Source organism: Symphodus melops, assembly GCF_947650265.1.
Source record: "Symphodus melops genome assembly, chromosome: 14".
Taxonomy (NCBI): Eukaryota; Metazoa; Chordata; class Actinopteri; order Labriformes; family Labridae; genus Symphodus; species Symphodus melops.
This window is the reverse complement of record NC_136704.1, coordinates 16,405,210-16,420,510: the sequence shown is the minus strand read 5'-3', so window position 1 is coordinate 16,420,510 and position 15,301 is coordinate 16,405,210. Positions and strand designations below refer to the sequence as shown.

Genomic DNA, 15,301 nt, shown 5'->3' with positions numbered 1-15,301 from the left:
CAACCATTTCAAAGCTCTGGTTTCTATGTTGACATTCGTTTGATGGCTTCTGTGCGTTTGTTAAGTGTGTGTGTCAGTTGGAACTGTCCATAAACATACACAGGCTTGCCGGGGAGCGCTGTCCATCCTCTGTGGTGCTGAAATCTGCGCACCACCGAGCAGCCTTTTGTTTCACTCTCCTGTCAGAGCAAACGGGGAAAGGGCCTCGACTGTGTTACAGTGGTACATGAATGCAGCCCGGACCCGGCGACGTATTACCTAAATGTACACAGGAAACACATACAACACAAGCGAGGGTGTTTCGAAATCCAAAAAAGCATTCTTTTTTTTTTTATCACATCGAGGTGAACATTTGAAGACATGTCTTTAACAAATGAAAAAGAGAAAATCTGCAACACGGATGTGAAAAGTGTAGTTAATGCTGTCGCCTTAAGTCTCTCATTTTAATAATATTCATGTCTTATAATATCTTTAACATAACGGCATACTACTTATTTTTTACAACCCAGCTAAGATTTACTGTCGTTTATTTCAAGAGTTATCAAATCTGCAGTGGAAGTCAGTGAACATCGTGTTCCAGACATTTTTTTCCCTTGCTGCTCTGAACAGAATTACTTGTTAAAAAAAAAAAGAAAAGAAAGAAAAAAAGAAATTGTTTTCCACAGTGAAGGATGTTCATTATCTTCAGTCTGCAATAACCTAAAACAGGCATTGCGTAACAGGGATATTAAAGTGTGATTTATTTGAGCTGCACATTAATTTCCATGCACACGAGGATGAGGAGGTGGGTTGAGCAGCTCAAGCAGCAACGTATTCAAAAGTCCGAATAAATCGCCATAAAGTGGTTTTCAGAAACATAACATTTGACGGAACTGATGAGACAAAGTCCAGCAACTGAGAGAGCGTCAAGGCATTTTTATCGGATCAAATAACATCTTCCTGTCTTAGTATGCCACCTACTGGCCCTCAGAGGAACTGCATCATGCTACATTGTGACGGAGACGCAGGTTTATCCAAAAGTTGAAAGTTTCATTATAGAAAAAGAGAAATCGCGACTTAGACCTTACACTATCTCAACCATACATAGTTATTGAATTTTTAGATCCAAAACACAGACTTTCCTTCACGAAATTTGAGTTCACACCATATATCAGATTTTGATTAATTAGCATGACTGGTGTGTGTGTGTGTGTGTGTGTGTGTGTGTGTGTGTGTGTGTGTGTGTGTGTGTGTGTGTGTGTGTGTGTGTGTGTGTGTTTCAATTTACCTCAATAACCTTTATAAAATGATTTTAGAAAAATCCAGAAATTAGAAGAGGCAAATAAGTAAAGCTAAGAAGCACTAATAAATCTCTGTTGGGTATGATCAACTTCCAAGGTATCTATATTGACACGGGCGAATGGGGGGGGGGGGTCTATTAAATAAATGGAGCAGCCAACATGCCATGTCATGAATACACTGGAAGTTCCGGCTTAGAGCAAAACATGACCGAATTAAATGTTCCTATCAGCTCTGTACAGCCTGAGAGTCTGGCCTCCACTGATAACCAACATCTTCAAAGTTGAAAAAAATCCACGGGGATGCCGTAAAGCATGTTCATCATGCTCCTGTTTCCCATCATCACCTCTAGCAGGAAGTTCGTTTGTTATTTCAAGTGAAAGGATGCCCTCTAGTGGTAGAAAACTATAAAACTAGGGCACTAATAAAGTATATATAAAGTCTTATATTCATATTTGGAGCATAGAACAAAACCAATTAAAGCTAAATTGGATCATATTTCTTAAAATAGAAGTATATCTTTTGTTTTTGATTGGACCTATGCAGTTTAACAACAGTTATTGCAGTAAAAAAAAAGGTAAAAATAGTTTTAAAAAAAATCATCGTATAATACTGTTTTGTAAAGTTGAAACACAGTCTAAACTTGTCTTTTGTTCCAGTCTTAATGGACACTTGCTCTCTTTTCTTACCCAGTTTAAGCTTCAATGGTCTCTTCATTACCAAAGTGCTGACAGACTGTGGCTGTAATGGCTGTAGCAGCATCCTGGCCCATCTTGTCTCATTAGCCGGACCTGATTGGCCATGAAGGTGTTCTCTTGCTGTTCCAGGATAAAGTGACTGTCTCTGCCACTCGTAAGATCATAACTCCTAAACTATTCTGCCCTCGATGGCCTCTAATGGAGCCTGAGCCAGGAGAGCAAACGTACACTATTGAAATATGCTGGAAAAGGGATAAAACTTTCACCTTGGTGTGTTGAGCAAGTGTTGGCCTATTGCATTTGTGATGCTGCTGCAAAAAACATTCAGCCCCACTTATTTACACTATGACAAGTTAGCATGAAAACAATTTTTGTTCTGATAACAAATGCAGTAAGCAGATCAGTTATTTGGCATTGACACTACTCACAATCCCTCTAAGTTAGGGATATGGTAGTTTATATGACTGCATTTCCTTTTTGGTCTGAATTTGAATGAAATAGGTAATAGTTCCCTTTAATATTACTGGTAATGAATGAGAAGAAGCACCATTTTCATTATTCCAGCAATATTTATTACCCCGACAATTTGGACAATAACAAAGATAGCCCCAAATAACCAAAATTGACAGTCAGTAGCGGGTGTTTCCACCATTTAACACAATGACAGCAACATCTCATGCTCCTAACTAGCCTTATGATGTTCTGAGGGAATGCATTCCACTCCTCCACAAGTGCTTCACACAGTTCTGCCAGGTCACGAGGGGGTGGTGTACGAGCATCTAGTCACTGCTTTAGCTGGTCCCACACGTGCTCTATGGGGTTCAGATCAGGGGACATTGATGGCCATACCATATGAGGCACTCCCACTTCCTGAAGTCGAGCTGTGGTGTCACGGCGGTGTCTTGGTGTCAGTGAGTCCCCTGCAATGGTCGTCTGGCATTCAAGCCAAAGCGTGTCAGTTGCGGATGGTTTGTCTTGAAACCCTTGTACCCCTCACTTCTCATAAACAGGCCTGCAGCTGTGTGGCAGTAGCATAAAGGTGTCTGAGTGCAGAGGTCCTTAGGTACTGGTCATCATTGCGGTCCATCACTTGTGGGGCTCCACTCCTGGGTCTGTCACAAACGCTGCCAGTAGTTCTGTGTCTTGCTGCAAGTCTACTGATCACACTTTGAGACACACCAAGTTCACGAGCAACATCTGACTGCCTGCTACCGACCTGAAGGCGCGCTGGCCAGGTGGTGCTGCTCGTCTGTTAAGTGAGGTTGTGCATTCATGGCTGCTTGAATAACGAACTGGGAATGACTTACTCACAATACCAGCTTTTTAGACCCCCAGAATGTTGAAATTGATGCCACATTAAAAAGGTGTGTCTTTTTGTATTTTTTGGTATTGGCCCCAATATGTAAGGCGAACTGTACACAGTAAGAGCATTACGTTGGAAAACACAAAATGAGGTGTGTCTATCACACTAATACAATTGCCTCCCTATCCCAAAAACAAACACCTTATGTATGTAACCCACTGAGGACCTCACAACATCCATAACTTATTTTGAGTAGTGTAAATTCCCAGTGTACATATTATTCAAAAATACTTAATATTCATACATGTATAGGCAAATTTCACCACAGTATCTCTAGAAAAACCTAAAGTAACAGACAAAAATGCATCTTTCAGTATAAGGAGGTATTGTCGTCAAAACAGTATCCAATGCATGCTTAATGTAGGTGTCAAGAATCAATGAATAAATAAAAGGTGCACAGCGCGTGTGTGATTGATGAAAAATGTAATTGTTAGAAATAAATTGAGGTGGAAGTTAGGATTAATTTGTGACAATTTTTTTTTAAAATTATGAATTATGTTAATTGACACTGTAGATACAGTGGACTTGTTGGAGTTGTCTAAAAAAACACAGTAAATCATTATTATTTCTTGTTGAGACCTTTTGTCACCAACACGATTGATCAGAAGTGTTTCTTCTTGGGTGAGGATTTATTTGTTTAATTTTAATAGCAGTAACAAGTCATGAAGTACACTGTACTGGATGGTACACAGGGAGGGAGCAATGGGCGCCGCACGGGAGCTGAACTTCTATGTGAGGATGGAAACAATGACCATTGCTATGCCATGATTGATCAATCTGAATGAGCAGTGAAATATATTTTCAGCATTAGTTATAGAATGGCTACCAGACAATGATTAAACTGATAAACACACATTTCCCTTCTCTCTTATTACATTTCTCTTCGTCTTAATGTTATCAAACTATGCACATGGATTCTTAACAAAGTCTCTTCTCTTTTCTCTTGGCAACCGTTACTGTCTTCAGTGTGTGACATACTGGAGGGGGGAGTGCAGACTTTTCTTCACAGCTCTGATCTAACAACAAAATATGTATCTGCCAGGGTGCCATCTCTGAGGGTGAAAAAATCCACACCACATTTGTTGTGGTTTTAATATATGGGGGTCATTTGCTATCACGGCTAAAGGTATCTTTAATGTGGGCAGCACACATGCCATGGTAACTAGCCATGGCAACTTGGAAGTGGAGAGACTGTTTTGTACGTAATGCTTTGTGGCTGTTATCGACAAATGGTTTCAAGGGGAGAGTCATTACAGTGAATGTTTTTTGTGCAAGTCTGAGGTGAAAAAGAATGTTTCCCCTGTGCAAGAGTTGGTCACATGTGCTTTGGGGTTCCCTTGGTAACAGTGAAGAGATCTTTGGAGTTTAGATAAGACTTGTCTGGCGTGGAAAAGAGCTGAGGACATCACAGCACCACGGACAGCTCGACTATCCACCAACACAATAAAGGAACTGCAAATATAGCTTTACATTTAAATGGAATACTATCGTGGTTTTTTTTTTTTGCTTTCAGCGTATTTGGGCTCTGCCAACATCTTTAATGCAAGCTAATATGCGATCAACTTTCTTTACTTGAATTCTTGCGGATTGTTCCCCAGACTTACAGACTTCCTTTAGTTGTAAACACAAGTTCAATGAGGTTACGTGTGATGTTATTTATCAGTTTAAAAGCGCAAAGACAGAGTAAACTGTCAAGCAAATTCTGCATCTGCACAATTGTTTAAAGCTTATTGATACATACAATGAAAGTTTTACACACACTGTAAATAATTGTATATGTAAATATTCAATAGAATTTAGAATCAATTGCTATTTATACTGTATACAACAATCCAACAAGGCTCAAGGGGTTAAAGAAAGCTGGGTAAAGTTGTTAAGATGCACTACACTACACAAGCCGTTAGATGGCAGTATAAGCAAAAGTTAATATTTGGGAGGGGGCTGCGTAGTAAGAAATCTGATGCTTTGTGTAAGACAGACTTACTATATAACAAGGAACGTGACATTTATGTTCAAGTTTGGAGAGATTTACTTCAGAAGTAAAAGTCATGTGGGCAAAAAAAAAGTACTGGGATTTTGGTTTTGATAGACAAAATTTCAACTAAAATCTGAAGCGTCAGCAGTAAAAAAAAATTGATTAAAAAAATGTGACATTTGCTGTGAAACACGTCATGGATTTGGTATCGCAATAAAAGAGAACAAGGAGAAGTTCATAAACACACCGAAAAAAAGTCTTCATGTTGTGAATTATGGTGACTAAGGAAGGAAAACACCTTCTAAAAATGCTTAGGTTGAGATTGACAAAAGGGAAAACTTATTTTTTTTGTTAAGTAAATCCCACAAGGCAATCACTGAATTTGTTCATTTAAAAAAACCAAATGGCCCCGCACAAATCATCGTTATACAGAGCATTTTACACACTCAGAGGGAGAGACTGCGCGCACGCGGTATTGTTTGTCATCGTTTAACTGCCATTAATTAAAACGTTAACATGATTGGGTAGAGAGTGTGAGGGGGAGAGGGTGTCTCTATCCCAATAGGCGAATCCCTTTTAATAACCCGCCTCGAGATAATGATGTAAAAAGACTCGGGCGTCTCGTGCGTAAAGAGGATGATCGTGGAGATCCGGTGAAGGTGAATCAGAGACACAGAAAGAGAGAGAGAGAGACAGAGAGAGAGGCAGGAGAGAGAGAGCAGCACTAAATACACGAGTCTCCTCCTTATCTCCACACCTCGGCTGACAAGTCAGGGCAGCCTGCAACTTCACACAACTAAGCTCTTTAAAGTCAAACAAGGGGAAACAACTCCGAGACGCGTAAAGAGTTTCCAGGGGCGGAATCCACGCGGCTATGGACAGAAGGATGAATTTGAACGGAGGAGCAGCGGACCTTTTTCACAAAACTCTCAGTGCAGTGTCCACTAAAAAGATGGACCATTTTAGGTCTTCGGCAGGCATAGAACTGCCAGCAAGAGACCGCCAGTCACCTATCAGCTGCTTTGACCAGACCGACCAGGACCCGATCCAGCCGGGAGGACTGGCAGGAGTTAGAGGGGGGCCGCTGGGTCTGCCCACCGGATCTTTGTGCGTCAACTACGGCGAGAGCGCCAACAGGACCTTGGTGGCTGAGAGCAGCGGCGGAGAGCAGAGTCCCGACGATGACAGCGACGGCAGGTGCGACATGGTGCTCCTGGCCGACGGGCGGACGGTGCCCGCGGGGAAAGGCGAGGGAGGTAAGAAAACCAAAGAGCAGAAAACATTGAGGCTAAACATCAACGCCAGAGAGAGAAGGCGGATGCACGATCTGAACGACGCGCTGGATGAGCTCAGAGGGGTCATCCCTTACGCGCACAGTCCGTCGGTGCGTAAACTCTCCAAAATTGCCACTTTGCTGCTCGCGAAAAACTACATCCTCATGCAGGCACAAGCACTGGAAGAAATGAGAAGGCTGGTGGCATATCTCAACCAGGGCCAGGCCATCTCCGCTGCTTCCATACCCGCCACCACTGCGCTTGCAGCTCCCGGTTTGGGCGCGTACGACCAGCCGCCAGGATACCCCTTCCCCACCGGAGTGGCCGGGTCCTCCTGTCCCGATAAATGTGCCCTGTTTAACAATGCCAGCTCCAGCCTCTGCAAACAGTGCACTGACAAGCCTTAACTGCGGCTCACACGGACTCACAAAGAAGCACAGAAGAGACGAGACACCACTTATAAGGACACTTTTGGAGAGGAGAACCTGCGAGGCTGCTGTTGTCCAAGTCAGTAGGCTAGAGACAAAGAAGTAATGCCGATGAATAATTTTATAATATTTACTAAATGCATTCACAACGCGCTTTTTTGTTCAAACAATACTTGATTGTGTATATAAAATCATCCTTGAAGTGCTGGTATGAATGACAGAAGACCAAACAGAAGTCAGTAGGCCTGTGAATGAGAGAGTTGTTGATCACTTGCTCTGTTCTGGACCTTTTGGAGATTTTGGTGACCTGACAACCTGCGACTTTTCACCTCCCATACTTACTTTCTGCTGCTTCCTCCTTTATTTATTTTTATTGGGCCTATTTTCTTTCATACAGAGACATTTTGCTTTGCTAACTGGTTCAAGGCCTGATGAATGAACTTTTCTACCGAGCACGTGGAATGTCACGGTCAAAGAAAAGTTCAATGAAAATGATAAGTCGTTTGATCAGTCAGTCAGAGTTACTCAATAGAATTTAAGTTCCTTTTGGAGGTACCGTGAAATACACACAGAAATGGCAGAAAAATGAAAAGAACATGGACCCAGGTTTATCAGCTACGATGTCTTGTTTTTTGTTATTTATTTATTTGGCTATTTGTATGGGTTATTTCGCTGCATTGCACATTTGTAGTCTCTAAATTGGTGAAGGCTGTTTTTGTTGAGTCTTTTTTTCCTCCTCACACAAACGATTGAGATCTTCTGATGAATCGCGTTGTCAGGTCAAGCTGTGGACAATTTGTCTATACTTTGGTTATTCTATGAACGAAGAGGGCCATTTGTATGTATTTCAGTGTTAAAAAAAAAGCTTTATTAAAATATTTTGAACAACAGAAAACTTTTGTTCTTTTTTATCTGGTGTGACTTTTAGTGGAATCAAAGTTTACTGACTTTGTATTTAATTTTCGATGAAATCTAAATTAAGTTGTTGCTTTATTTTGGCAGTGAAGTTTTTCAGTCTTAGTTGTAAAAATTAGAAATTCCTTGCGTCTGTTTAAGGGGATGATTTCTTTGTTGTTGTCCAGCACATAGAGCAAATGCTCATTTTCTGTTCAATCAGGACCGGTAAGTTTTCTGGGTTTTTTTGTTTTTTTGGGGGGGTCCAGTCCTGCTTGGAGAATTTCATCTCGAGGCAGAAACTTAATGTGTTTTTCTCCTCGAATAAAACAACCGCACAAAAACTCCGACAACCATTATTGTGATTGTTAAAACAATTAACATGTCGCTGTGTAATAGTGTGTTAATTCGAAAACAAGTGCGCATGAAAACTAAACTGTAATACCTGGCTTCACGTAATGAAACACATCGTTAAGGTAATTAGAGCCCCAGAATGTGATTAAGGAATGCAATTACGACGCTGATCATTGCCGTAATTTGGTGTCTTTAATCATAACGCATCCATCCACGCGCCCTTTGTCCTCCTACTGTCTCTGTCCACATTTTAACATTCAGATAAAGACAGCAGCCACAGTCCGAAAAAAAAAAACCCTGACATCATTCAAACTAAAAGCAGAAATTCCTCGTGAATATCGAGGCATCAAGGCATCACGTTTTGACTCAGGTGGAATCCCTTAAAAGGTCAAATGGTCACGATATTTCTGATTAATCACAAATCTCGTGAGACTAGTATTCAATTCACAATTCGAGAAAGCGTCATTGCCTATTAGAAAACAGATTTTATTTGAGGATAAGGCAAGAAATACTTTGCCACAGAGAAAGTAAAGCCAGTGCGTTTGAAATATTTCAGCACCATGGACAGAGGCAACAGATTTTTAACAACATTTATGCTATTTGATTTGAAATAACATAATGTACTGACATCTTAGTAATTATAGATTTGTCATTGAAGTATTTACTTTATGAATATGTACTTTCCTTACATAATGTTCAAAGGTGTATCAGAAAGATCTGAATCCGAAAGTGAGGTTTACTTTAAAGGATAAAAGAGAAGAACCATTATCTTGGTAATTCTTTAAGAAGCATAAATAACATGCACATTTTTTTGCAGTCATTTTCAGTTCAGATGTGGACATGCTTCAGTCATAACTGAATAAATCCAGATAATTTTGCATCCACCCAAATATATTTCCATTTCACCAAATTGACTTAAATGCAGTAGATGAATAACAACAAACCACAGAAAAAGATTAGATCGAAAATTTCATCCGTGATTTTTTTTTTTTTTTTTTTTTTTTTAAATCTGTTTTCTCAGAAACAACAACAACAATAATACTGTTCTGAACAGCGAACTATGGTTTTCTAGATCTCAGCTTTGTGTCAGTGTGGAGAGCCTTTCCGACAACAGGGTCATTACAGTGTCCTGTTTAATCCCATCATGCTCATGAATGCCACGAATCTTCACAGAACAGCTCTTAATCAAGAATGGGAATAATCAGAGCAGCTCTGGCATGAAAATCCTGTCAGCAGCTCAGTTGGGGGCTCATCTGGACTCTCATATTTAAACTTTTCAAGTAGAAATGCATTTGTCTTTCCACCTATAGGAAAGACAAACACTCTATGGTAACTGAGACTTCACAATAAGTATTAATTATGCAATATGCATTAATGCACAAATGACTGGAGCATTTAACCCATACTAATATTCATATTAACCCAGAGGAGGCGATTCCCCAGGGAAGAGACAGAGCCATATGCGTGGGGAAAACAGAACACACTTCCAAAGGAAGCAGACAAAAGCAGAAAAAGACAGTTTGAAGGCAAAGACAATCTTAAATTCGTTAAAGGGAAGACGTTGTCCCGCTAAAGCAACACAAGAGGAACGTGTGAAGGTCCTGGAAATGTTATTTTGGTGGGTCAGACAGGACTGAAAAGGGAACATCGTGAGGCTTAAGTTTCCTTTAGTGTCCACCAAACACAGCCAACAGTCATAGCAGGCAACATGGCTTCTATTCATGAGTCTAATAAAGCTGGATCTGTCTTAAAGGCGTTTACAGCCAGTCTAGGGGCTCATGAATAAAAGTGGAAGATAAAAAACAGCCCCTTTTCATAAACCATAAAATGTTCAATTTACCATATCAAGGGACAGCAGGGCGTCTACTCATACCGTGAATGTGATGAATGCCAACGATGATAAACATGAAAGTCAAAATATACATAAGAGTGTTGAATTGAAATGCCCTCTTCATATCAGTAAGAGTCCAAACTGGGGCGATGGATCCCTCCATGCTGTGTCAAACACTGAGTCTGGAGATATATGTGCTGCACCGACTGAGGCTCCAAATCAAGTGCTGGTTGGTAATTCACTTTTGTCAGGCCACTGATAGCAGTGTATAATGTTTTCTTTGTACCGTGTATACAGAATGCAGGTTCATAAAACTGAGCAACTATAGGACTTACTCGGGTTTAGTGTATTTCCAAGCACTTTTAAAGACTTGAACCTATGATAAGCTATGGAGGCACAGTAGTAATTAAATAGCTCTACAAACATGTGCTTCACATATGGAATAGTTTCAACTAAGAACCAATTTCTTTGTGACAATAAACCAGGAAACAGTGTTAGCTTATTAGAGAACAACTCAGTCTCCTCTCCTGTATTTAATGTTGATGTTTTTAAAAGGGTCTTGACTTTGACAGTGCAGACAGGTCCACCTTGCTTATTTGGTATTGTTCTAAATTTGTAGCCCAATTTTCAAAAGTCTGATCATTTGATGATCCCGGCAAAAGCTGACACTTAACTGAAGCCAAATAAATAAACTCTGTCCCTCTTCTTGGCTCAGTTTGATTATCTGGAGAAACCAGCAACAGTGCCGTCAGCCTGTTTTAAAAAAGCCGTGCAGCACTTTAAACAGCAGAAATCATGAAACTGAATAAACTTCATTTTTTTTATTGTTTTTAAAAGTCTAAAAGTTTAAAAACTACTATATATAACAATACCTTCACTGATCTTTCATGTTCATCTTTCCTGTATCTTCACCTGTTTTGTGTATTTTTGTTTCATATAAAAAATCTTGATTGGACATAGTCTCTCTTTCAGAGATTGTTTTCAGAATCTTAGAGATGTATGATACAAAAATCAGACAGCATGACTTAAAAGGCCATGACATGAATAAAACATGTTCTAGGCTTCGGACATTTAACCATGAACAAAACAAAAAAAAAATAAAGAAACTTCAGCTGGCCAATTTTCTTGTAATGAAAAAAGCTTGCTGTACATTTCTAATTGTATGTTTTGCTGCCTAATGAGCTCTTAATTCATTATAGTGGCATGTTTTTTTCTCTCTGAGGCAGCCTGGAGGTCAGGTAAACATATGGTGGCGTGTTTAGGTCTGAAAGCTTTAACAGGGTACAATAAATGACGTAGTAACACGTGATTATCCTCTCATCTGGAATACAATTGTTGAGTAACATCTCTAATATTCCAACTGCCTCCATATTAATCAGATTACAGTCCCAATCCCCCTAATCCCTGTTTACGGAGGGCTCCGTCTTTGGGGCCGTAATCTGATGTTCTTTTATTCTTCTGGGATTGAAACGTGTCGTTGCAGAGCGCAGTCATTTGTGACGTTGTTTGGACAGAGTCGACTGTTGTTGTTTTTTTTCACTACAACAATTCACTCTGGTTTTGAGAAAACAAACACAGGTGCACTGAACGAAAGTGCTTTCATTGTGCAAATATCAAAACAGAATAAATCACATTTGGAATGCTGACTGAAGACATTTCAGCAAGTCTTTGGTTGTTTTGGGACAAGTCGCACAAAAAAAACTAGATTTTCTATCTGAGTTTTAATCTGGATTTTAAAAAATGGGACTTAATTTGATCTAAATGATTATAAATTCATTGCCAAGATTCTTGCAGAACTTTTCATCGTTAGAGTCTGAATTTAACAGTGTATGATATTTCTAATTATACAGTAACACCAAATTAACTGTTGGTCTACTACGGCCTATTGCTAGACAGCTTTGAACTTTACATTCCTGTGACCTTTACGTTCAAATAATGTACCACTGTTTGATTAGAGCGGTCATACTGACACTGCAGCCTCTCTGGATCAAGTGAACAGACTATCAACAGTATTAAAAACTTCAGTCACACTGAAGTAAAAGGGGCAACAACTTGAATTTGTAAATGTAACAGCACAAGGCTTGCTGGGATCTCTGTATTTGCTGTAGGTCTGTGTGTGTATGAGCGTGTGTCTGTGTGTATGGGGGATCACTTGTCCTCATCAATATGCAGATCCCGAACCCACTCAGGGTTCATTAAAGCTAAAGTGAGGTGGATTTCATCTCCACTCTCCGATATTCATTAACTCTGGCTTCCAGATTGAAATAAAGACATGAGATGACACAATAAGAGCGTGAATCACTCACTGCTCACTTCATAGACCCACACACTCTCTCTTTGTTTCCCCTTTACACACACGCACACACACACGCGCACACACACACACACTCAGATATCCTGAGACAAATGAAAAGCTTGACCAATAGAGAGTTATAGTTGAAGCTATAAAGAGGTAACTGTCTCATAGAGCCTAAATGGTGTGTTGTGGTTACAGACAGCTACTTGTTTACGTGTTTATGAAACAACTATTCATTACCTGATTGCTGGACAGATTTCTGATTAGACTCTAATCTGAAGATTAAGATGCACAGCATACAAGGTTAACTACATAGTAAACAAAGGCATAAAAGCAATGAAAGCACTGACTGCTTCCAGTTCATTCACTGAATTTCAATCAATGGCACACTTTCTAGGGATATAGGATTACAAAGTGGATTTTGACATCAATGCGGAGAGAAAAAACAGACGACCTGCTTCCCTCTTGAAAAATCTGTCATGTTAGTAGAGCATGAAACTGTGGCCGTTAGTCTAACACTTGCTTGGCTGATCATCCTGATGTGCAGAGTGCTACTCCAGGCTTCAGTGTATCTGTCTGAGCAGAGGTCTTTAACAGCCATGAATGCCAAGCATGGGGGAGGCAGGCCAGGCCAAGCGTAACCAAGGCGGCCCAATGTCCTTGGCTCCGCGGCGGCCTTCACCTCACACTCCCTGCACAGTGAATTTTATGGCTAATTTCCGGCAATTTATCCTGGCACTTTCAGAAGAGACATTCCTGCGGGAATAATGTGCATAATTTGCATAAATCATCCTGATAGAATGCATATCAGTATGTCCCCCCCCCCACCACCACCATCACCACCACCCTGTCTTATGCTGCAGCGTTTACTTTGTAATCAAAACTGACTCTTTTCCAACAAGCGCATGCACAACAGCCATGAGAAAGGGGTCCCGAGTTTAGGCGAGTAATTACAGGGAAATGAAACAAACACAGAGGCTCTTGGACAAAAACTACATCAATCAATATAACCATCGTTTTTGGAAAAACAAACGCAGAACTGTTTGGAATTACCTTATTCAGCATTGGAAATATTTTAAAGTGAACCAAAAAACAAGTTTGTTGTGCGCTTGTAAAGTAACGCTACTATAAAAAGACCGCTACTGTCCGCTTCTGAAGTGCTACTGTTTTGTATAAAGCACAACAACTCTGCAAAAAGATTATTTACACTTTAACTAGGTGCCATTTAATCTGAGCTTTTTTTTTTTTTTTTTAAATCTTTCTTTGTCTTTTAAATTGCAGCTATGAGCCAACAGCCACAGTTTTGTCCACAGGCCTGATTTCAAAATCCTCCTCTGTGTAAGCGACCGGCTGTCTGAGGAGAAGAGACGGGGGTCAGCATGCTGCACCCCCCCCTTCCTTGCTGTGATCTAATTTGACGTACAGTGAGAACATGCATATTCTCTTGGACTGCCTTTGTTACTATAATCAGCTGTGGTCAGATCGACTGCTGGCCAAAGAAGTGTGAGATGAAGGAGGGAAACAGTGGACTGTTCAGCTGAGGTTTTAGATTTCAGAGCATTCAGAGACATCCGGCCTGATGGAAATACTCTACAACATGTAGGCTACAGAAGAGCTAGTGGCTTAACTAATCCGAACGGACACACAGGCAAAACAAAGCTGCAAAGGGAAAAAGCTGTGCACTCGTTACATGCATTAGATTTAGTGACTGACGGGAAAGAAGTTGAAGTGTGTGTTTTTGTGTGCATTTAAGAGAAGCTCATCAGAGTGAGCAGTTTTGTGTTGCTACGATTCCAGGCTCTTCCACTGGCCCTGATCCCAGAGTCTCAGATCAGATGGTATCACTGGTGACAACAGGACAGTCATCCGCCGGGTGGACGTTAATCACAATAATACAGGGCAGGCTAATCACGACTCACTGATCAAGCGCTAAATGACATGCCTGCCATACCCACTGTAACCAGCCTGCTGTAGAGGGACTTGCACACCAAGACTGGCCCTATTTCAGGGGGGAGGATGGAGGAGGAGGCGGACAGTGGTTATGAGGCTGGTGCACAGCCATCCAGACAATAATTACTCGATGACTGTGGTCACATTAGGAATCAGTCAAAGCAGATTAATTTCGACTGATAGCATTGGTCCCTCCTAAATGCAGATTTTCTTAATAAGAGTGAAATTGAGAGAGAGTTGGGGACTGTGAAGTCTGCTGTATGGGGGTCCTCCAATTATGTGGGGAGACTATGTCTTCCTATTTGCATGAATCAAACTGAATGTCAGTGTGCAGAATTAGCACGCAAATGTGTTTTTCAAGTGGCCCGGTCTGTGTGTTTGCATGTATAGACCTTATGTGCAGACACAAATAAGCCTGTGTGTGTATGTTTGTACGCCTGTTTGTTTGTGTGTGGTACAGTAGGCCTTTCACTAAATACCCAGAGACCCTGAGAATTACCCAGAGCAGAGAGGACAGCATCTGTTTGTGTGCTTGTGCCGAGCAAACAAGGCAATTTAGAAAACACCAAGGGAGCAGCTAATAAACACAACCTTATTCCCCCTTCCTCCTACACCTGGCTCTGAATAATGCACGCTGCAGTGAGAACGTCTGCCTGTTTTTGGTTTGATTATGAGCCTGTGTGTGTTTATTAATATGCCGAAGATTCTGCTTGACCTAACCAGGAGAGTCACCTGTAAGTTAGCGTGTATATGAAAAGGTGTGCATGTGTGTCATTTAGTGTATGAGCAAATGTGTGTCATAAGCATGTGACCATTCATCATCCTAGAGTGAGGGGCACACCAGTGCTGCTGGGAAATGGCAGGTCTGCATCCCATTATACCCTGGTGTCTTTGTCAGTTCTGCGAAAGCTGCGCCAAAATGTCTGCCCTGGATACCTGGCAACAGCACTGTACTGTACA

At 40.8% G+C, this 15,301-nt stretch overlaps 1 protein-coding gene across 1 annotated transcript; it reads left to right on the top strand.

Moving 5' to 3' along the window:
• The first annotated feature begins 5,695 nt into the window (after nt 1-5,695).
• On the top strand, nt 5,696-8,028 carry bhlhe22 (basic helix-loop-helix family, member e22). The gene has a single exon (XM_079361276.1). The coding sequence runs from the start codon at nt 6,189-6,191 to the stop codon at nt 6,993-6,995; it is 807 nt and encodes a 268-aa protein (XP_079217402.1). The 5' UTR covers nt 5,696-6,188; the 3' UTR covers nt 6,996-8,028.
• The last annotated feature ends 7,273 nt before the right edge of the window (nt 8,029-15,301 follow it).

Coding starts and splice junctions, on each gene's coding strand:
- bhlhe22 (XM_079361276.1), top strand. CDS start 6,189: ATGGACAGAAGGATGAATTTGAACGGAGGAGCAGCGGACCTTTTTCAC.